Here is a 24,144-nt window from a genome sequence, read left to right as displayed (position 1 = left end):
TGTTTTTGTGGGTTAGATTACTTAGTTGGCAGAAAGATGATCGGCGGGAAGAGTCAGTTGCCAGAGAAAGCTAACATATAAAAGAAAATGGTATTCTGTTTATTGACGTGACTCTATTGTAAACAACCCCGTCATCTTGCAAGAGCCTGTGATTGGTTACATGGGGAGAAAGAAAGAGTGGATAGATACAGTGAGTAAAACCAGGATCATTATCACCAGAAAAAGAAAACAAAATGGAAACATATGTGATGATGGTAGAATAGTAGCATTGTTTTGCCATTATGCAAAGAACAGAATATATTTTAAAGTGTGTATACATAAGCATTTAGGGACTTGATTGTGGGTATTTCACAAGGGAGAAAACCTACATTTGTATCTGGAAACAACTAATGGGGAATTAGCGTACCTTTTTTCAGAGGTGTATAAATAGAAGGAGAATTACTGGGGAAATTAACCAGTGTTCTGGGGAGTAATTTAGTCCCTTAATGCCAGAAGGGTTGAGGGCTTTAATTAGAGGATTAGTTTAATTTTTTATTAAATTTATTGTCTTTTATTTATTTCTTTGGTAAGATCTTTTTATTTGTGTATAGTAAATCACACTAACTTTCATTGTTATACTTCATTTAAGACAAAAAAATTAGCAGTAATTTTATGCCATTTTTCTTACAGATAAAAGAAGCCTAATCTTTAAAATATATATATGTGTATATATATATATATATATGTATGTATATATATATATATGTGTATATATATATATATATATGTATGTATATATATATATATGTATATATACTGTTGTAAACCAGTAACTCAGGAAGTAATCAATTACTTCACTGTGCTTTCAATTTGGGGTCTAGCAGTATTTCTCTTATTAAATCAAACAAAGAAACATGTTTCTGCTTGTCTCTTGTAAATGTAATATGGCCCTATTATGTTATAGTTTCTTTTTTTTTTTTTTTATTTATTCATTTGAGAGAGAGAATGAGATAGAGAGAGAACATGAGAGGGGGGAGGGTCAGAGGGAGAAGCAGACTCCCTGCTGAGCAGGGAGCCCGATGCGGGACTCGATCCCAGGACTCCAGGATCATGACCCGAGCCGAAGGCAGTCGCTCAACCAACTGAGCCACCCAGGTGCCCTGTTATAGTTTCTTTTTAATGAATTTTTAAAAAATTGATTACTGTAAATACATTTTATGACATGGTAACCAAGTGTAACAGAAAATAATACTTTTTTTTTTTAAGATTTTATTTATTTATTCATGAGAGACAGACAGATTGAGAGAGAGAGAGAGAAGCAGAGGGAGAAGCAGGCTCCCCGCTGAGCAGGGAGCTTGATGCGGGACCCGATCCCAGGCCCCGGGATCATGACCTGAGCTGAAGGCAGACGCTCAACGACTGAGCCACCCAGGCGCCCCAGAAAATAATACTTTTTTGAAGGGGGATGTTGGTCATTTTATTATCCAGTCACTCCCTTTTATTGTTCTGAATGAGTCAGGTGTAGATTTGTCAGTGCAGTGGATACGTAGATGTTTTGTGACTGTGAAACTGTAGATACTTGTATTTATGTACTTGGTAGCATTAGTTTCCCGTCTTGAATATTTCCACCTTTTAGTTAGTGAGCACAGCCTAATCACATGCTAGTTTATCAGTTTATTCATACACTGAGTGGCAACAAAAAAGTTAACTAACAGTGGTTGAAACACATTGGGATTAGTTTTTCTCCTGTAAAAATAAGTCCAACGGCTGGTAGGTCAGAGTCGGTACCATGACTGAAGGGTGTTGTCCGAGACTCAGGTTCCATCCTCTTGTCCTGCTCTGCCATGTGGCTTTCCTCCTTACGATCTTAAGTGATTGCTGGATGGGCCTCACATTCCCTTTCCAGGCGGAAAGAGGAAAGAAATGCCTCTCTCAGGAAAGCAGAAGCATTCCCAGAAATCCAGTTGAGGGTTACATGGTGCAAAAGAGACACAGGGTTCAGCTGGGAAGCAAGCAAGGGAAAATAGATATTGAGTAGTTAACACACCTCACCACATCCCATACTGACCCTTTGTTGTCATTCAGGTTATTTTCCTCATTATAAGAATAGCACCCAGCTCTTTAAAAATGAAGTCACTATGCGCTCCCCTCCTTAAGGGCATCAGTTTTTCATATAATTGGCAATATCTTCCAAGCTCTGTATCTTGAGCTGTGGCCCAGTACTCCGGTTCTAACTGCCTGCGGGGTGGTTCTACTTGGACATTTGCTGGTTGGTTCCAATATACTTATGTACAAAGCTAAGTATCTTTATCTTCATTTTCTTTTTTTCAGTCAGGATTGTCAGCATTTTCCCATACTAGAAACTTAGAATAATCCTAACTTTTTTTTTTTAAGACTTTATTTATTTATTTGACAGAGAGAGACAGTGAGAGCAGGAACACAAGCAGGGGGAGTGGGAGAGGGAGAAGCAGGCCTCCCGCTGAGCAGGGAGCCCGATGTGGGACTCGATCCCAGGACCCTGGGACCATGACCTGAGCTGAAGGCAGACACTTAACAACTGAGCCACCCAGGCGCCCTAATCCTAACTTCTTAAATTCCTTTATTCCCTAATCCAGTTTGCCATCAGCCGTAGTTTCCTGCATTGAAATATCTTGGAGGTGACCCTGGCCCCGCCTACCCCCACACTGTCACTGCTGAAGTTCACACACTCGCTACCTCATTTGTGCATCATTCACAGGGTTTACTAGCTGATTTCCCCGATCCTGTTCTTCCTCTTTTGTCCATTCTCCTGGTCACTAACAGTCTAATTTTATTAAAACTTAGTTTTCTTAAATATTTCTCCCTTATGTAAGAGTTTTTAAGCCAAATTCAAAGTGCTTTCCTCTTTCAAAGCTTTCTTTCATACCAGATACTTTTCTTATTCTGTCTTTATTTCCCTTTATTTCTCAATCTAAATTAGCTTTCTTGTTGAAGAATGCACTCAGTGCACTGTTTCCTGCTTACTTCCCCTAACAAATACAAGTGGCCTTAGAAAGTTTCCTCCTCTTCTCTGGTTGTGTCCCCCAGCCCCCACCTCCAACCTGTTTTGATCTCATCATTCCAAGTTCTACCTTTCAAGGCCTAGCTCCTAAATTCCTTTCTTTTCGATCTTTCTTGACAGTTCCTGCCTCTGTGTTTTCGTAGCTGTTCTAAACTATATTTTTTATTTTTATTTTTTTAATTAATTTTTTATTTTTAAAGATTTTATTTATTTATTTGAGAGAGAAAGAATGAGACAGAGACACCACGAGAGGGGGGAGGTTCAGAGGGAGAAGCAGCGGGGAGCCCGATGCCAGACTCGAACCCAGGACTCCAGGATCATGACCAGAGCCTAAGGCAGTCGCTTAACCAACTGAGCCACCCAGGCGCCCTGTTCTAAACTATATTTTGAAGAAGCTGTGTGGTATGATGGGATTGCTTTGAGGTCAGAGAAGTAGAACTTCAGATCTTGACTTAGCTACTTACCAACTTTTTAGTCATAAGCAAGTTAACCTTTCTAAGCTAGTTTCTTTATCTTTACAATTTAAATAATTACATGTACACACATACACCTTACCTTTTTGTGAGTGTAAAATGAGGTAATGTTTAGTAACGTATAGTAGCACTTAGTATTAGGGATTATAGCTTGAAAACAAAAACCCAGGATGATAGTGTCTTAAACAAAGTTGAAGTTTATTTTTCTCTTATATAAAAGAAGTCTAGGGTTAGGTAGTCCAGGGCTGATACGGTAGTTCATCTGGGACCTAGGCTTTCTCTACTTTAGTTTTCTACCCTTCTAGAGTATCAAAATTGCAATTACCACATAGTCCAAGGTGGCTGCTGCAGCTCCAGCCATCATAACTACATTTCAGATAGCAAAAGGAGGAAGAGCATGAGGGGGGAAAAAGGGCCTGCTTTCCAGCTTAGTCAGCTTTCTTTAACCAGCTTTCCTGGAAGTCCTTCACAACCATTCTAATGATAGTCTCATTGGCTAGTACTTAGTCACATGACCACCACTTGCTAAAAGGAGGCTGTACATTTTGGTCTCTTGGTTATTGGGTACATTGTTGCACAAAATAAAATTAATGTTCTGTTACTAAGAAACAAGGAGATAATTAATGTTGGGTGGCTATAGGCAGCCTCAGCCATGGTTACTTGTAACTTTGTGTGCTTGACAAATAGTGAGGCTTGACAAGTATCTTTATGCCTCTATTCTTTCTGTTCCACCTAGTGTCAATTTAGTGCTTTATTTCTCTTTGCTTCAGATGTATCTTATTTTTTCAGCTACATTGAAAGTTTCTTGGGGGATAAAGACTGTATATCATAATTCTTTGTAGTGTTTCACAACACCTAACAGAGTGCTTGGCATTTGGACCACATAGTAGGAACTTAGTATGTATTAAGTAACTGATTTTATTTTTCAGTAGGACCACATAGTTCTTTTAGCCTCTCATTGAATCTCCTCACCCGCCATGAGTATTTAGTACTTTTTCTTCAGCTTCAAAGTAGCAGCTATCTAGAGAGGATGTACTGCAGGTTTTCATTCCTTTGATAATTTCCTGTTTCTAATGCCTAAAAAGTTACTCCATGGAGTTGATATTCTAATGTTTTATTTTTCTTTGGTTAATGTATCTAAAATGTATTTGTTTTACACCTAGTGCTTCAGGATAAATACCTCAGATTAAACCTAAGGAATAATGCATATTTGTATGTAACACATATCAATTACATATATATTTCTAATACACTTATTCATTATGAATATGTAGAATAAGACTTTTCAAAGTGCCACTTTTGGCAAAGCCTCAGGAAATGATTTTTCTGCATATTTAATTCACTCATTTGTAGGGAAGCTCAATGGTTTGAAAAAAAAGCTTAGGTCACATTTCTTTGTCATAGTGATTTTGAGCTGCTAGTGACTTTTCTTTTTCTCCCCGACCATGGATGAGAAGAGAGGAAGAACTAACTGGAGAGAGGAGACTCTCTCCAAGAAGATAAAGAAAGAGTAAATACTGGCAATTTCTTTCCCATCTGCTTGAGTCAGACTTTATGGTAAAAATAAGATCTTACAGTATCAAAGTATCTTGGGATAGAAGAGTTTATAGGAGTTCTTTTTATTCTACTTTGGAACTCACTGAATGGAAAATTTTAAACATGCTTTATGCTTCCTTCAAATTTATTCCTTCACAGGTATTCATTATATTATTAGCATATGAATATATAAATATAATACAATCTCATACCCCATAACCAGTGTGCTAATATGTTCATATACCCAAACATGTGTATGTCTTATATAAACACATATATAAATTTTAAGAGATAAAAGCATGCTGCTACAAATTCTTCTTGGAACAAAGTTAGTTATAAATAAAATAAAAACCTTATCATCGAATTATGCACACTCAAAAAGAGTAGGTAGGTAGACCTACAGAAATGGTTATTTGGTTTGATGTTTAGATATATATTAAACATGTGGGAGAGAGGGGCCTGGTCAATAAGTAACTATACAGTGTTAATAAGGAGAATACATATTAACTAAAAATCATATTAGCGTTATGATAATTTTTAATGTTCCTTTTTGACTTATACAAATGACATAGAGTCATTTATTTATAAAAAGTTGATATTTCTTTCTAGTTTGACTTTATTTGGTTTTGTTCTCATAGATGTTTTCTCCCAGATGTCAGATTCCAATGGCTTAATGATATTTAGCAAGTTTGACCAGTTTCTGAAGGAAGTTCTGAAGCTCCCAACAGCTGTCTTTGAAGGGCCATCTTTTGGTTACACAGAGCACTCAGTCCGCACCTGTTTTCCACAGCAGGTAAGGACAGTTTTGTAAAATCTAGGACTAGAAGAGCGCTCATTCATCCCTCCACCTTGTGTCCGATTTCACCAGATTGCTTCTGGTCTAGGGACATAAAGTCTTGAATAGGAGAGAAAAAAGAGCTGTAAGGGGGAGGGGCGTGAGAAAGAGGATGTATAAAAAAATTCACCTGAGAATTCTGGTTTGGGGGAGAGAGGAGTCTTTCCTGAAAAATGATAACATATGAAATATTTTACATTTTAAAGAAAAGTGTTTAAGATGAAGTGTTTATATTATTGCTACTGGACATATATTACTCTCCTGAATGAGTTCTTTAGACTGTGAAATACAGGAATTTTGGTATAAAACTCTATACAATACCGGACCTTTTTTTCCTGAGCACTGAAGACAAGGAACGCTACACAACTCCCAGCTGCCAGTTCGGAGTCCCTCAACGGTTCACTGCCGTTTTCATGTGAAGAAAAGATAGATTGGGTTTCTTCTTTATTTGTGTGTCCTTTTGTGATCCTGCCTTTGAGGTTGTATGTGTGAATTCCTGAGATCTTAACTGTGCCTCAGATAACTCCGAGCAGGATGGACGCTGACTGTAATGTCATTTATTCAGGTAGACATGAGGTAAACGGAGCTTCATGCTAAACTCAGAAATTATGGAAAGTGGGGAATTAAGAAAAATTAAGAAAAAGTCTGTGTTAAAACTCATGAGTAAAAGATTAATGGAAGTAGGATATTGACATAGTCTGAGAGTATCTCCTCAGAAGATGTTTATTAATTATAAAAGGAAACATAGTAACCTTAGACAGTTTCTATGTTATAATAGAGAAACCTGTCAGATCCACATTAACCAAGTGATCAAAGTCCCTGTCACCAGTAAAGGGGACAGACTGATATCCCTGCCTCCCAATAGGATGCACTGAGAAGTACCCAGTATCACTGCTGCGGTACTTGGGCCAGAAAAGCACAACCTGAGTCTCGTATTCCTTTTTTTTTTTTCCCCATTTTTTTATGTTTGATTTTATTTTTTACAGTTTTATTGAGATGTAATTGACATAACACTGTAAAAGTTTAAGGTGTACAACATAATGATTGGATATTTGTATATATTGCAAAACAATTATCCACCATAAATTTAATTAACATCTGGTGTGAGTCTCATTTTGAGGAAACATCTGACAAACCCAAATGAAGGGATTTCTACAAAATAACTGGCCTGTGCACTTTAAAAATGTCAGTGTCATGAAAGACAAAAAAGACTGAACTGTTCTGTTACAGGAGTCTAAAGAGAGAAAAAAAAAATGCAGTTTATGATCCAGGATTTTCTTTTGTTATAAACTATAGGACATTATTGGGACATGTGAAAAAAATCTGAATAAATTTTGAAGACTAGGTAATAGTATTTTGTCAATAAATGTTAATTGACTGATTTTGATATTTGTATTAAATTAAGAGAATATCCTTGTTTTTAAAAAATGTGATCTGAGATATTTAAGGGCAAAGGGTCATCCCTTCTGGGGTGTTAACATTTGAGGAATCTGGGTAAATGGGAAGTTTTTGGGTAACTTTCTTACAGTCTTACAGTCTAAAATTATTTAAAAATAAGTTAACATATAAAAAGAACAAATCTAAAGGTTTGAGAACTGGAAGTACATTGTAAACTAGATCCTCCTGACCTGTGATACTTTGATTCACAAGAGCCAAAACCAAGCACACGCATACTTTTTTTTACATTTAAAGTTAAGAATTCCTATTTATCTGAATTCAGACTTTCAAACAATATTTTACAGTTTGTTTGGAGATTACTCATTAGCTTTAGCACCAAAAGTGATACCCATAATACTGGTGAGTTATTTTTACCAAGTTCTGAGGGGATGTTCTTCCCAAATTTGTATGCACTTGGGCTGTTTGTTTTTGTGGAAATTTGTCTCCATACATTATTTTTTTTCCTCTGTGTAAATGACAGTATCAGCTTTTAGCATATTAAAAATAGCTGTGTGCTTCAGTTTATTCTAATAAAGTATAGTTTGCACTTCCCGTCCCCACCCTGAATATTCATTTTTAAATGATGTGAGGCTGTCCATACGTACCCTGGTACAGGAGTGTACTGCAGGTATAAAATGCCTGGAAGCAATGTGAGTGAGGGTGGGTATGATAAAGAAACTGCAAACATTTTTCATTTAGCACTCATCTCACTGCTGCTACTTTCGTAGTACCGTTTCATCAAATGGTACAATACAGTACTCGGGTAATCTTGTATAAGACGTACATGTGGCTTTTCACACAAGATGCTTCCTGGAGGTCAGGCTAAAAGTTGATCAAGTTCTGGAATGCTACTATTAAGTGTCAGAATGGGGAAGGCAAATTTATATAAAGGCGTGTCCATAAAGAACAACATCTGACCAGTGGATGACAATTATGTGGGGTGCTAAACCCAAAGTAACCTTTGATCTACTTGTAATCTGAGTACTATGATGAGACTCTAGTATTGCAGCAGAAGTTTGAAATGTCGAAGAATATACAAAAATTTCCAACTGTTAATCCTAAGAATGCTATCTAGAATTCTCTGGATTACCTTATGCCTTTATTATGAAGCCTTTGAACTCAAAGCTGACTGTTGCTTCTTATCTGCTTCAGATTCTTAGAAAAAACTCAGTCTTTGTTTTTGTTTTTTTTTTAAGATTTCATTTATTCATTTGAAAGAGAGAGAGAGAGAGAGAGAGAGAGAGGATGAGTGGGGGGGCGGAGGGAGAGGCAGAGGGAGAGGGAGAAGCCAGCTCCCCGCTGAGCAGGGAGTCTGATGTGGGGCTCCATCAATGCCTGTGGAGATTTAGTTGTGCTGTAGTAGTGTTGCCGCTGTTTTGTTAGTCCTCTGTCACAAGGCTGCCTAGGTTCTTAGGTTTGTGCCAGCCCTGTTTTTCTCATATACCTTATTTTTTTTTATTTTTTATTTATTTATTTTTAAAAAGATTTTATTTATTTATTTGACAGAGAGAGACACAGAGAGGGAACACAAGCAGGGGGAGTGGGAGAGGGAGAAGCAGGCTTCCCGCCGAGCAGGGAGCCCGATGCGGGGCTCGATCCCAGGACCCTGAGCCGAAGGCATACGCTTAACGACTGAAGGCATACGCTTAACGACTGAGCCACCCAGGTGCCCCATACCTTATTATTTTTAAAATCCACAGTTTTGCAGTATGTGCAGTTTCCCAGTAATGTGTGCATTGCATTACAGGAGAAATACTTGAATTTTTTTTAAAGATATGAAGAAAATTTACATATTTGTTTATTTTTATATAGCTTGAATTCTTTTTTAAAAAACAGTTTTGCAAACTAATCCAAAATAAGAGATGTTGGTCTTACATAGTTTTAAAAACACATCAAAAATTAAAAGCATTTATAAATTAATTCAGCAGAACACATCAACTAGAATAGCTAAAATTCAGACTGACACCAAATGCTGGTGAAGATTTGGAGCAACTAGAACTCTCATACAAACCACTTTGGAAGAGGCTCTGGTGGTTTCCTACAAACCTCAACAGATACCTACCCATGATCTGGCAATTCTACTCTTAAGTTTTTCCCACATGAAATAAAAACTTATATCCACAAAAAGTTTTACAAGGATGCTTTTATCAGTCTCAGAAGCATCTGAGGTGTCCATAATAAACCACTGGAGTAAAGTTAATTCAAGAAATAATATGTCTAGAATTTGCTTCAAATTAATCCAGACTGAAGGAAGGGTGAAGGCATAAATTAAAATTAGTCATATGGGGATGCCTGGGATGGCTCAGTCAGTTAAGCAGCTGCCTTCAGCTCAGATCATGATCCCAGGATCGGGATCAATTCCCGCATTGGGCTTCTTGCTCAGCGGGGAGCCTGGTTCCCTCTCTGCCTGCCACTCCCCCCCAGCTTGTGCTGTCTTTCTTTCTGACAAATAAAATCTTTTTTTTTTTTTTTAACACTTGTGACATTAAGAATTTATTTAGGTCGTAATATTTTCACATTGTTTTTAATCATTTGCAATGTTCTGAGTGACACATTTAAACATTTTTTTAAAGACACGAGATAATGGTGTGTTTTTTTGTTTTTTGTTTTTTAAGTACAACCACAACTATAAAGTAGAGGAACTTAAGAAGACAAAGACCAAATCTGCTCATACACAAGATAGGGCAATCTAATACACAGCACAATGACAAATAAAATCTTAAAAAAAATTAGTCATATGTTGAGAATTGTTGAAGCTGGATGACAAGCATATTATACTATTCTCTCTATTTTGGTAAATTTAAAAAAATTAATAGAAAAATTAATTCTTGTTGTAAATTTGTGATCGTGATTATTGTCTGAATAAAGCACAGTGTTAACATAGCACCTCACATCTAATATTTTGGTGGGTAGACCAAATATATTGATTCTTTCACTGGTTATTTATTGTTAAAGATTTTATTTATTTGAGAGAGAGAGTTTGTGTGGTGGGGGGAGAAGCAGAGGGGGAGGGATAGGGAGAGAATCTCAAGCAGACAACACTGAGAGTGGAGCCGAATGTAGGGTTCAATCCCACAACCCTGAGATCGTGACCTGACCCGAAACCAAGAGTCAGATGCCTAGTGAACTGAGCCACCCAGGTACTCCTGATTCTTCAATGGTTATAAACTAACAAACTGACTTTAGAGGCTTAAAAGTTATTAAAAACAAGCAGTGAATAGCAGTATTTTAAATTTCTCCCCAGTTTTTCTAAACTTCAAAATTTGGTGATGAATTCTATTTCTCCTTAAAAAGATGATTGCTATTTGTTGTATTATTTCTTAGGCTTGTATTGACTTTAGTTTGAAGTGTTCAGTCCACCCTGCAGAAGATTTTATTTATTTTTTATTGTTTTTTAAATGTGTGATTTTTTTTTTAAAGGAGGAGGTGGGGCAGAGGGAGAGGGAGAGAGAGAATCTTAAGCAGGCTCTATGCCCAGCATGGAGCTCATCGCGGGGCTCGATCTCTCCAACCCTGAGATGCTTAACCGACTGAACCACCCAGGCATCCCTCACCCTGCAAAGGATTTTAAATTTGATGTCTGTCTTTATGGAAGACTAAATAAGTAGAGTAGGGGAGAGAGGGAGGAGAGAGGGAGATGGGGAAGTAGAGGCAATTTTTCACTCAGTGTTGCAGGGCTCTTCTTGATTCAGAGGGTGGTGGGAAGTGGGTAGTGATGGGATTACATTATTGCCGGTGGATTTTTCAGAATAGCAACAGTATTTCTCATGCCTGGAGATGTCCTCTGCTTATACTTTGACTTCCGCTATATGCCAAAATGACTTTTCTTCCCACTGTATCTTTGAAGTGAGATATTTTCTGGATGTTCTGACCTCGTTTTCCTGGACGTTGAATAAAGTTTGCTAAGAATTGCCTGGCACATGTATATGTGTCTTTCATAGGAATTCTAATCAGGCAGGTTTTACTGTCTCCATCAGCAGTCCCTCATGACCATGATAATCTAGTTGGCTTATTGCCACATTTCACTGATTTGAAGACATTCTTTCACACCTTAATGTCTCTGATACCAAGATACCTCCTATGGCCAGTGGCATCTTACAATTGCAGTTGGCCAGGCAGTGGTTATGATCGGTTGTCTTTTCTTGCACACGTGTGAACTTGGTCAGAGCTGTTCCTGTTGTTATTTCAGATGAATTATGCCCACGTTTGATACCGCATGTGTTGTCATTTCAAATGATACCGGTTCACACTGACATGCCAGTAACCCCTGACCTTCCCTCTCTTCAGCAGAGGCCCTCATATTTCATATCCCACCCAAAATAGCCCTTCTTCTTTGATGCTCTGAATCTCTCAATGTAGGATTAATTAATTGTTCCTCTTCTGCATTCCCATGGCATGTTATATCTAGCTCACTTATGCCCTTCAACTTTATAGCCCCATGGAAAATGATTGATGCTTACTAGAAATATGTTGGATTAAATGATTTAAATTAAATATGGCATGAGAAAGTATCTTTGGCTTGAATTCTAATTCAAAGCTTAAACCTCATGGCTGTACCTGCAACGTTGTTGTTTTCATTGATATTTTTATTCCATGATTTTCTCAAATGAAATAGTCTTTGCAATGAGGAAAATAGAGTGTTTCAGGAGTTCTGATGTTTTCCTCATCTTTTAGCTATATTAAATAAAAATATCTCTAATAAATAGCGTAGCAACATTGTATTGTTGTGTCATTACAAAGTAATTTTCTTTTTTCTTTTTTTTTAAAAGAATTTATTTATTTATTTGACAGAGAGAGAGAGACAGCGAGAGAGGGAACACAAGCAGGGGGAGTGGGAGAGGGAGAAGCAGGCTTCCCGCCAAGCAGGGAGCCCGATGCGGGGCTCGATCCCAGGACCCTGGGACCATGACCTGAGCCGAAGCCGGACGCTTAACGACTGAGTCACCCAGGCGCCCCAGTACTTTAATTTTCAAAATAAATCTGTGATATGGTCAAATTCAGTGTCTAATAATATCAAAAGTTTGGCCCATAGCACAGGTCCTATAACCAGTTAATGTATATTTGCCTTGGTCAGACAGAAAATTTCTAACTCTGCACAAAAGTTTGTATAAAAATGTTTTTAATCCAGAAGATTTAAAAAAATGTTTTTAAGTTTATTAACTATATGTCATACATGGTTTAATTGATTATCAAGTAAGTTAAGGCAATGGATAAGAAATACCTGTTGCCCATAAGGAAATAAGACATTTTAACAGAAATGACGAGTTTGGAAATTGCACCTGTGATGATCCAATGCTAAACTAACTTGTTTTCTCATGTTATTTTAGTGATACTGGATTTCTCATTTTTAAGCGATGGTCCCTGTCCCCCTTTAAAATGGAAAGTGTAGTCATGGGTGGAGGGAAGGAGGTGAGAATGGCTCTAGGGTAATAGTTGTCAGTATTGAGGCTTAGAATAACAAGGGCTGGGAGGTAGGTGACCAAAAACATGCTCACTTCCAAGAAAAAAATGAGTACGCACGAGGATAGAAACAGCCTGTTTTATAGAGGAAGGCAGAGATAAATCATGTTGTCTCTGCTCAGTGGATCAGGCAGCTGTTAAAATGATTAGAAATGAATACCTGGTTGCAAAACAATATTTAATAAAAAGTTAAGTGAAAAAACATCATATATTTTTGTCTGCCCTGTGTACATAATTACATAGAAGCATACATACATTTGGAGAGAAATACAGCAAAATGAGAATTGTGGGAAGGTGCATTTTTTGCAATTTTATTATAGTTTTTGTTATAAATATCATTGTGCTATAAAAGTAAGGAGAAATGCAAAGAATGTGTTCAACTTAAGAAAAAAAACCAAAATAAAACAAAAAAGGAGAAAAAAGAGCCAACCTGTCTTCCACGTAGTTATTTACCGAGTCATGGAATTTTGAGCTGGGAATTCTATCTCAGCTATTCTCAAACTTTTTGGTCTCAGGACCTCTTTACAATAAAAATTACTGAGGACCCCAGAGAGCTTTTGTTTATGTGGGTTATACCTATTAGTATTTCTATACTAGAAATTAAATTTGAGAAATTAAAGATATTTATTGTCATTTAAAAATAACAATGATAGGATGCTTGGGGGCTCAGTTGGTTGGGCGTCCAACTCTTGATTTCAGGGTCATGAGTTCAAGCCCCGTGTTGGACTCCACGCTGTGTGTGGAGCCTACATGAAAAAAAATAACAATGATAAACCTGTTACATCTTAAATAATACACTTTTATGAAAAATATATATTCCAAAACAAAAATATTTAACAAGCATGCTATGGTTTTACATTTTTGCAAATTGCTTTAATATTTGGCTCAATTGAAGACAGCTGGATTCTCCTATCTGCTTCTCCATTGATTCTGTTGTGATATTTTGTTTTGGTTAAAATATGGAAAGAAATCTGACCTCACACAGGGAGGAGTTGGAAAAGGGAGGAATGCTTTAGTAGTTTTTTCAGATGATTGTGAATATGCCACCTTGCTTCTGGCACACCCCACTGGATGCCTATGAGAGACTGAAATTGAAAAGGGCAAATAATGTCTCGGAATTGTTATGAAAATAGTTCTCGCCTCATGGGCTCCTTGAAAATGTTTTAGGGACCTACAGGGCAGCTTCTGACCACACTTTGAGAATCACTGCTCTACCCTCTCAGAGGTGAGAAAACTGAAACCAGAATGTCAAATGATTTTCCCCAAATTACATGGTTTATGGAAGACAGGGTACTTGGACACAGTTCTTCTGGTTTCATTCCTCATGCTTTTGGAGGACTTCACATTACAAAATGACCTTAGGACAACTTTTGTAAACTGACCCTGAGTGTTTTTTAATCAGGGTCTTCTGAGATGTCAAATATAATTGTTCCTTTTCATCTTGAAGATTAAAAAAGAAACCTCCATGATAGGTGAATCAAAAGTAGCATGAGGATTATAGGTAGACTTGTACAAATTCAATTTTAAATATAGAAATATTAATTTAAACATACATTTGGTTTTTGGTTACTACCTCTTCCTAGCTTCCTAGCATCTTCTTTCTCAGTAAATTTATGTAGACACTTTTCATTTATTTGCTTTGTTGCAATTATCAGCATATCCATAATTAGAGGCATTTTCCATATCTGGACGTCCATTTAAATTCTTCGGTGACTTTCTGGTTTTATTTTTAATGTTGTTCATGCATTCCTCTGAGGTTCCACTGAGGTCTCAGAAACATCAGTGACTTGGATGCCCGAGATGGAAAACACTTCGGAAAACTTTATTTAGCCTGATTGAGTAGGTAGTTTTCAAACCTCACCACCAGAGCACAACTTTCTATAGAGGGCCTTTGGTTGGTAACTTCCTTCTTTATCACCCTCAGTCAGCCCTCTTGCTCGCCCCTTCCCTCACCCTATTCAGTGCTGGCCTCCAGTGTCTGTCCTCGGTCAGAGGCTTTCCTTCATATTTCTTCATCTTTTTCAAGTTTTTATTGCAAAAGGCTCTTTCTTGTTCTGCCATCTACTTTATCTTCCTTTTTCTGTTCCCTGTTTACCAATTTTTTTTTTTTACCAATTTCTTTTTTAAAAAGATTATTCTTTTTTTTTTTTAAGATTTTACTTATTTATTTGGGAGAGAAAGAGTGTGAGAGAGAGCACGAGAGGGGGGAGGGTCGGAGGGAGAAGCAGACTCCCCACTGAACAGGGAGCCCAATGCGGGACTCGATCCCGGGACTCCAGGATCATGACCTGAGCTGAAGGCAGTCGCTTAACCCACTGAGCCACCCAGGCACCCTTAAAAAGATTATTCTTAGTAAGAATTATCTCCGTATATACAATGGAATCAAGATTCTCTTAGTTGCCAAAAAGATACACAAAAGTGAGTCTGTAGTCTCCTGTTTCTATGATGGTAACCATCATTGGAAAAGTGTCGTGATGGACACTTAAATGCTGGAGGCCGCCATCCTCCTGACTTATCACCACAGTGCCTTCACTCCTTGCTTCCAGTTTATGGTGAATAGATTAGTGGTAAAAATCACTTATTTTGTAATACACTGGCAAAATCTTTGGGTCAGCTCTAACCAATTTTATTATTTCTCCCCCCACCAAAATATTTGAAAGTTTTATGGGGAAACATCCCATTTTGTAGATCCTGTTACCACTTCAGGGACTGAGAACACAGTTCTTGGGAGAGACTGAGACGAAATTCTGGGTGCCTTTTGGTGTCTGCTTGCCCCTAGTCCTCAGTCCCTCCCCGTGCCTTGGAATGGTGGGACCAGGACTTGGAAAAGTCCTACTTACTACTGGTCCTGCATCTCCTACCCTCCTGTGTCTGCCCTTTTGTTTCTACTCTTGTTTTGGAATCAAGTCTGAAGTGGGGGCCGAGGTGTCCAAGTTGCAATTACAGAACTCTCGCATCTAGTTGTAAGGCACTCCCTTTTCCTCCTTTTTCCTTTCCTTTTGGAGCTGCAAAGGTGTTTTGTGGGTTAGAGGAAATAAAAAGACAATTCGTTAGTTTGAAAATTTCTGATTTTCTATGTCCAGTGGGATGTAATTATGCCAGTGTTCCACATGCAGTGGAAGCTTCATATGTATTTGTTTAAAAGAGAGAAATAAAGACAGAACACAAAAATGCAGTCTAGCTGGGGAGATGGTGTAAGGGGGGAGTGATGGACATTGGATGTTCAGACTCTATTTTGATCCCTATTGTAACTGTCTTTGTGATAGGGTCAAATTACTTCACTACTCTGTGCTTTAGTTTTCTTTCTGTAAATGAGAAAGTTGTTAAGTGATGTTTAACAATGTTTGCTCCTCACTTTAGTATTTATTCAATGATTACTTCTCAAGTGCCTGTTGTGTGCGTGGCACTGTTATGAAATGCTGGAAATACAGTAAACAACAAATGGAGTAGTTCCTGCTCTTGCTGATGTTCTGTAATAAGGTGTGGGATGTCTCTCTTCCCTGTGGGTAATAGAAATAGTAATTTGAAGGGCAGCTGAGTTCCAGTCCTCGCTCTGTGTCTCATTTGGGTAGGGTCTTTACACGTTCTTTATTTAGTTATTTCCCCCCCCAAAGATTTATTTATTTATTTGAGAGAGAGAGAAAGAGAGAGGACAAGTGAGAGAGGGACAGAAGCAGAGGGTGAGGGGTAGAGAGAATCCCAAGCAGACTCCTTGCTGAGTGTGGAGCCCGATGCGGGGCTGGATCCCAAAACCGGGAGATCATGATCTGAGCTGAAATGAAGAGTCAGACGCTCAACCAACTGAGCCACGCAGGTGCCCCAGGACCTTTATAAGTCATTTAAATGCTTTGTTCCTTTATTTCTCATCTGTAAGATGAAGATAGCGATACCTCAACTATTTACCTTACACAATTGTATTTTTTTAAGATTATTTATTTATTTGAGAGAGAGAATGAGATAGAGAGAGCATGAGAGGGGGGAGGGTCTGAGGGAGAAGCAGACTCCCTGCTGAGCAGGGAGCCCGATGCGGAACTCGATTCCGGAACTCCAGGATCATGACCTGAGCTGAAGGCAGTCACTTAACCGACTGAGCCAGCCAGGCGCCCCCACAATTGTTTTAAGACTCAAAATGATGTATGCGGAAATGCATTTGAATATAGCAGTAACGTATAGTGTGTTTTGGTGTCTTTAGTAATGTAAAATATTACTGTATTTTGCTATAGAATGTCACATGGAACTCATTACAACTTGGTTGAGAGAATTCTAGATTAACTTAAATTTGGAATTCAGAGATGCTTGAGTAATATAAAGTATGTTTGTTTTTCTTCTCTTCACAGAAAAAGATAATGCTAAATATGTTTTTAGACACAGTGATGGCCGATCCCCCTCCCCAGTGCCTTGTCTGGCTACCTCTCATGCATAGGCTCGCCCATGTTGAGAACGGTAAGCAGAACTTTCATCATTCAGTCCCTTGTGCTACAGGAAATACACGAACTGACGGTATTTGTAATGTCCCTAGCTATTATCATTGAAAATTATAATTGACATTTGTTGTCACTGTGTCATTTGAATTTGTGATTTTTAGCTTTCGGAAGAGGGATATTTATTTCTCAAAGAAAAGTAGGGGAAGGGGGCTTATTACTTAGGGTACCAAGAAAGAGTAATATCAGGTCATAAAACTTTGTGGTTCAAACTTCAGGCTTTCCCCCACTGAGAATCACTTGAACCCACCTGATTTAGCCATGACTTCCTTCCCCCCCAGCTTTAATTTATAAAAGTTACAGTTCTAAAAAATCGGATATATGCACTATCAAGCACTAAAACTGTAATGATTTTGGAACAATTTAAAGGAAAATAGCTACGTTAGAATTTGGTACTTCACACATCTTCACTTTCTGCCTTTACTATTTTATCTTGACTTGCTCTTGGTATCCTTTCCAGGAATCTGACTTAAATCTTTGTCTTGCTTGGAATTGAAATGGTAGTTATCTCCTGTCAGTTCTTAATTCTTTCTTCTATCGTTATCGGTTTATCTCCTCGTTTAGGTTGTGAGTTTGTTAAAGGAAAGGCTATAGTTTCTTATGTAACCTCCTCTCAAGGCTCCTGCCTGTTTCTTACTGTGCCAAAGAGAACCAGTAACAGCTGAGAGGCCCGAAAAAGTAGAGCTCTTTTTTTCCCCTTTGTGAGAATGAAATGCACATCCATACTCTGTCTTTTTCCCTCTCATCCGTGTGTTTAAACCTCTCAGCTTTTTGCCCCACTGTGGCTTTAGTTCACAGGTACCTTAGATCCAGGATTATTTTCTTCAAGGTGTAGAATCTCTTGACTAAAACAGCTAGATTTTTTTTAACAGGATTTTTGGATAGAGATTTATACTGTTAAATTATTATATTATTATTGAAGTATTATTGGCTCTTTTGGAGGCAATACTTTTAAAGCCTGAAGTGTTTTAGGACTTTCATATTCAGTTTGTTTTCATAAAGTCATTTCATATCTGCCATACCATATAGAAAATCTCATTTGTCCTGATTTTTGTTATCTATATGAACATTTTACTGTGACTTTGTCTATAGTGTATTATTTGTTGATTACATTCTTATGAGGTTAGTGATATTTTTCTTAGGGACAGAGAAATAGTATGAACTCATTGACATGTCTCGAAAATAAAATGTTATCTATCACAATAACATTTATCTACATATCTTAATTTTTATGGAGGGGAAATAAATTCTAAAATTATGGTATTTCTATATTTTTATATGGTATTTTTGTTGTTGTTTGGGCCCTTCTATGAAATTCATCACTTGAATTATATTGAAGTTCCTCGTTATAAAGACAGATATCTATTTACTTACACAAAAGTTGTACTTTTTATATTGTTTTACTAATCCAAGTGTATTGTGTATAAGATTACTAACATGCGTTCTTCCAAAAAGAATGCTTTTACCAAAACTTGATCTTATTTATAATTGACTCAGTACACTTGATGATCCTCTGCACATTCTGGTTCTTTCCATTTCCACCTGGTCAACCCATGATACTGTCTAATGTGTGGCTCTTGACTGGTGTAGAAGAGGAGAGAAATCACACAGATATACATGTTCAACCAAGATAATCAATATACTTGATAATTTAATATTAATGTACATGTATTATTTAATATTAACCAAAAATAATTGAATTATAAATGCTGTTATGCTGATGTTGCCTATGTTGATGTGAGCTCCAGATTGATTTGGGAGTAGTGTTCTTTGGCGGAACTTTACTAGATTGTAGTTTTATTGTTTTTAATTAAAAAAATTTTTTTAAAGATTTTATTTATTAGAGAGAGAGAACGAGTGAGCACGAAGCAGGGAGGGTCAGAGAGAGAAGCAGACTCTCCAATGAACAGGGAGCCTGACGTGGGGCTTGATCCCAGGACTCCCGGATCATGACCTGAGCCGAAGACAAACGCTTAACCAACTGAGCCACTCAGGCGCCCCTAGATTGTATAGTTTTAATTTGGAGCACAGATTTTTATTAGCACTTTCATTATTCCTTAGAAATATCTTGATGACAAAAAGCTTGAATTTTTTAGAGGAAGTATGTCCTTTGGAATTCTCATTCCTGATTTTACTTTTCTTACAGTCTTTAATGATTCTTTTACATTGTTTTCCTCACCTAGTGCTCATTTTTGTTTTTTGAGCCTTGATGCCCTAGTTAATGTACATTTTTGGAAACAGGACCAAAAATCCTTATTATTGAGATAAGATTGGATTTGTATACATAGTATTTGAAAGAGTTATTCAGATGAAGATTTGAATCCTATATGCCCCTTTCTCATCGACTTCCATTTCTTGTGTTCAGAATTGAATTGCCAGTGGGAACAACCATGCTACCAACTCTGAAAAGTATAAACAACCATGTGTAATATAGAGTAGTGCATTGCCCACTTCCCACTCGGTGAGCTTACGTTCAGGCTGTAAGAGAATCCCAGCAATCTCTCTGAATCCTGACTGCTATCTGGCAGTTTTTCATTAGGTAAGGGGCTGTATGAGTGGAGGAAAGAGGGACAGGTCTCTGAGTTTCCCTTCCTCCCAACCACTGCCCCTTCGTTGGCCTAGAGTATTTTATTTTACTGTTCCGCTACTTAGAACTCTTACCTACAACTAACATGGTAATATGTCTAGCCTTACTTTTTTTTTAAAACCAGTTAACCACTTATGCCCAGGTGTGTGATAGCTTTTAATTCAGCCAACGTTTGAAGGCTTTCAGTTGAAGGTATTGTGTAAAATACCATTTTCAGGTAACAGAGACACAGAGTACATCATCCGAGATCTCAGGGATCTCATGTTAGGGAACAAAACAAATGTCTCTACAACTAACAATGATACATCTCTTTAAAAAGCAACAGGTTTGGGAAATAAATTTTAGACTGAGAAGGCTTCTCTCTCTTCTTTCCTTATATATTTATCTGAATTTTGAGAAACATGACTTTCATTTAAAAAAAAAGAAATTGGTTTTCTCAGGTGGATTGGAATATAATGTAATAACTTGAGAAACTGTTCTCATCTTTAGGGTTAGGGTTAGGGTTAGGGTTATTGTCTTTCCTTTTTATTCTAGTAAATGGCAGGTTCCGTTAACTAGGAGACAATTTAGAATTTTCGCTTCTAATTCTGTTTTCACCTTTGCTTGTGTACGTGAGGTTTGGTTTTCCCTGTATTGACTTTATTTCTCCAAATGAAAATGCCTTCTTTCCCTCCCCCGCCCCCGCTGTCTGCTTCCGCAGTCTTCCACCCCGTGGAGTGCTCCTACTGCCGCTGCGAGAGCATGATGGGCTTCCGGTACCGGTGCCAGCAGTGCCACAACTACCAGCTCTGCCAAAACTGCTTTTGGCGCGGCCATGCCAGTGGCCCTCACAGCAACCAGCACCAGATGAAGGAGCACTCATCCTGGGTAATTGCTCTGTGCCCCAGCCAGGGTTCTCCGCTGTTACTCTGTCTCCGCGGCGCCCCCCGGGCCGGCTTCCGGGTAGATGCCTCGCGAGCGGGGGACGCCGGGTAATCCGGTCTTGGCGCTGACGGCCATGACGGCCATGACGGCGGCAAATACTTTGTGCCTCTTCACCTGGTTTTCTTTTTCTTTCTTTCTTTCTTTCTTTCTTTCTTTTTCTTTCTTTTCATCACTTGATTTTAAAAGGAGAATTTTTAAAGTTGCAGGAGTTGGGGATATTACAGTTGAAGTGAAAAAGTAAGTGAGAAATGTCTTCTTTTAGAATTGTGCGGCGGGGTATCCCCCCAGGCTTGCTCTCTGAGCTTTAAGTAAGACTTAAAGTTCTTTTTCTCAAGCATATTTTTTTCATGTCTCTAGGGTTTATATGTTGCACAGAAAGCTGCATGAAATAAAGGAGTTAAATTTTCATCTCTCTGAGGTTGGGGAAATATTGTATCTTACAGTTGCCACATTGATGTCCTTACTTTCAAAAGTAGTCCTTTAAATAACAGTATTTGGGTGCAGGACGTGTTATTTTCCTGCGGTGTTTATAAATCATGTAACAAGCTTAGCATCAATCATTTTTCTTCCCTTTTCTCAGTTTATTTTCAGAGTTGTTAAAATGCCATCCGTTTATTTCCCAAAAGTCGTTTTAAAAACTTTTCCCTTTAGTTTTCGTTGGTTGGTCGGTTGGTTTGCTAAAGGGTAGAACGATATGTAGGGTCATACATATAATTCAGGATTTAGGTTCTTACCCTTGGTTATCCTACTGGACTTTAAGTATTAGAAAGCTTCAATTACCAGGGGTTTCTTTCTTTCTTTCTTTCTTTTTTTTTTTTTCTAGTTAGCCTTCTTAAAACTCAGTCAAGAAAAAAGGCAAGTAAGTTCATATCAGGGATTGGTTTAAAAAAAATAAATTTCAACCCACATGTGCACTTTACTTCCTACATCTCTGACATGTTAGAGATAATTTTTTTTTTAATCAGATAGGTTTTCAGTTACACTTAACCATAAAATTTCATTAAACGGAACATCCTATCCTAGGTTTTGTTGTGTTGTAAATTCCAGTACTGTTTTGGTTGAGGAGTGATTATTTAAAATTTTTAAACAAGCAATGGAAAAAAAAATACAATGTAGTAGTTTCTTCTCTTTTTCATTGAGTAGAGATAATCTGTAGATTTCCAAGTTGTTACTTTTCCCTTTCTTAAAGTGCAAGTGTTCCACTTAATTGATTTGTTAATGTTTTTCCCCTTGTTTTTTAGAGTCTAACTCTCAACACTGAGGTAACTCTGCTCTGTTACCACTTAAAAAGATTGGATTCGTTGGGATGTTTCTTCTGATGATTCTCATTCTAAATGTTGAGGGGAAGAGTGAGGAACTTGTTCTTCATAGTTTGAACTTGCTCATTTAGCTAATTTGTAGCCCTTTTAAGAAATGGGACGTTTACATTTTTTTTAAAAAAGATAAGTGGCTAAATATTGCTTTATGATTTACAAAGCAGCGTTTCATATACTCTTGAATTTTGGCATTGAGTTAAAACACATAAATGAAGGTACAGAAATTACGAATGAATTCTTGTATTTTTGCTTGATCCTCACAACATTCTTGTGAAGTAAGCCATATCCCCATTTGTTATTTTTATTTTAGCTTTGTTGTTTTTTTTTAATTTCATTCATTGTTATAGTGACTGAAGATTTCAAGAAAAAATCAAGTATTATAGGCATGAAGCTGGTATCAGTTCTGAATTTTGATGAGTATATGCATTATGTGTGACTGATGCATACTGATAAGGTTTTTTAGCAGTGTGTGTGTGTATAACTTGTTTTCAAGATTAGAACTGTATGTGCAGTGCCCTTGTTCTTTGAGGAAGATGTGAGTGAATTTTGGGACTGATGTGGGTAAAGAAGTTTCCACTAACAAAAAGATGTGTAAATCACTTTAATAGTAATTTCTTTGAAGATTGCCCACTGTGTTTATACTAGTATTTGAATGAATATTTTTCTGTGTTCACAAGAGACAAATTTAGTGTGCATTTAACAAGTTTGTATATGAATTTGTATTGTAGATTTGATAGGTGTTATATTGGTGCTTGGAAGTTTACTTTGATTTTTCCAAAAGTTTCTGTTTAATGTTTTACCTAAGTAACCAAGCAGTGTAATTCTTTTATTCTTTTAGGCATCAATCCATTCATTTGACTTTAAAATATTTTAGGGAAAAAATGCCATATGGTATCGTATCTGTGATTCATTCTGTGCATTTATTATTCATTCATATTATTTGAGCTCCTACTGTGTGGTGCCAGGCACGTAGGGTACATCTATGAACAAATCAGATTCCTGCTCTGTGGGGCTTAAATTTTAAGGGGTATGAAAGAGGTCATTAGGGCTCACTGACATCGCTGTTTTCCTATTTTTGCTGGGCATACATCTAGACGACATTTCTCAGCCTTCCCGTATCTAAGAAGGACCATGTAAATAGCACTTATCAGTGAAATGTGATTGGAGTGGTATGTGTCTTCCTAGAATAAGACCACTAATAGCTGAGTGCCTCTTCTGTTCTCTCTGCCAGCTTATTGGGGAGAATTTCATTAGGACCCATAGGAGGATAAAACCACAAATGAAAGGAAACTAGGTCCTTGAATGATGGGTGGAGAAGAGTGTTCTGCCAACCTACTTGACTTTGATGGGAGCAAGAGAGAAACTTTGTGTTAAGCTACTGAGGTTTTAGTTTTTGCTATAGTAGTTGGTACTGTAAGTAGAGTCCTGTTAAAAAAAAAAACCTTAAAATCTATGTCATTGACTTAGCAGTCAAATAGCCCTGATGAGGACACTCATATTGGAGTTGGGAAGGACAGAAACTCGTGTTATGCAGTGGTGACCAGTTGGGTTAATTTGTCATCCATGATAGCTTAGAAGGCACACTTCGTGCCACCTGAGCTCCAGGTCAAAAGTTGGAAAGGGTTGGAGTGTGAGTGTGTGTTGGCTGTTTTTTTAGGTATGATGAGAAAGAGATGAGCTTAAGAAAGAAATAGCAAGTTCTCAAGCAAAAAATGAAAGGGACTAGAGAAAGTTCTGACAGTTGGAGCAGTGACAGGAAAAACAGATTGCTTATAGACCCTGGAGCGCAATAGGTAAGAGTTGAGAAAGGCTTTGAGCAATAAAGGCCTAGGGAACTTTCTCAATCAAAGAAAGGTAGCTTAGTCCTATGGCAAAGATCAGATAAGGGCATGAATTCTTGTTCTTGGCTGTTCCTCAGAATCACCTTGTTCTCACCTATGTAGCTTCTGATTTAATGGGTCAAAGGTATATGCAACCTAGATAAGGCAGTTTTTAAAAGTTCCCCCAAGTGATTCTCTCATGCAGCCAAAGTTGGAAACTGCTGACCTGTTGTTTCATATGGCCTCCAGGTGGCCT

General features: G+C 37.6%; 1 protein-coding gene across 8 annotated transcripts in view; it reads left to right on the top strand.

Annotated features, from left to right (window-relative positions):
• DTNB (dystrobrevin beta) overlaps positions 1-24,144 on the top strand; it is a 217,723-nt gene that overhangs the window by 49,187 nt on the left and 144,392 nt on the right. For all 8 annotated transcript variants that reach the window (XM_028099502.2, XM_088026349.1, XM_088026351.1 and 5 more), the window contains exons 6-8: positions 5,667-5,821; positions 17,098-17,203; positions 20,529-20,695. In XM_028099502.2, the coding sequence (XP_027955303.1) occupies positions 5,667-5,821; positions 17,098-17,203; positions 20,529-20,695 (428 nt within the window). The remainder of the gene's footprint in view (positions 1-5,666; positions 5,822-17,097; positions 17,204-20,528; positions 20,696-24,144) is intronic.

The sequence above is a fragment of the Eumetopias jubatus genome, unplaced genomic scaffold (assembly GCF_037043125.1).
Source record: "Eumetopias jubatus isolate StellerSeaLion01/CBP00866 unplaced genomic scaffold, mEumJub1_p1.0 scaffold_9, whole genome shotgun sequence".
Lineage (NCBI taxonomy): Eukaryota > Metazoa > Chordata > Mammalia > Carnivora > Otariidae > Eumetopias > Eumetopias jubatus.
This window is presented reverse-complemented; position numbering and strand designations above follow the sequence as displayed.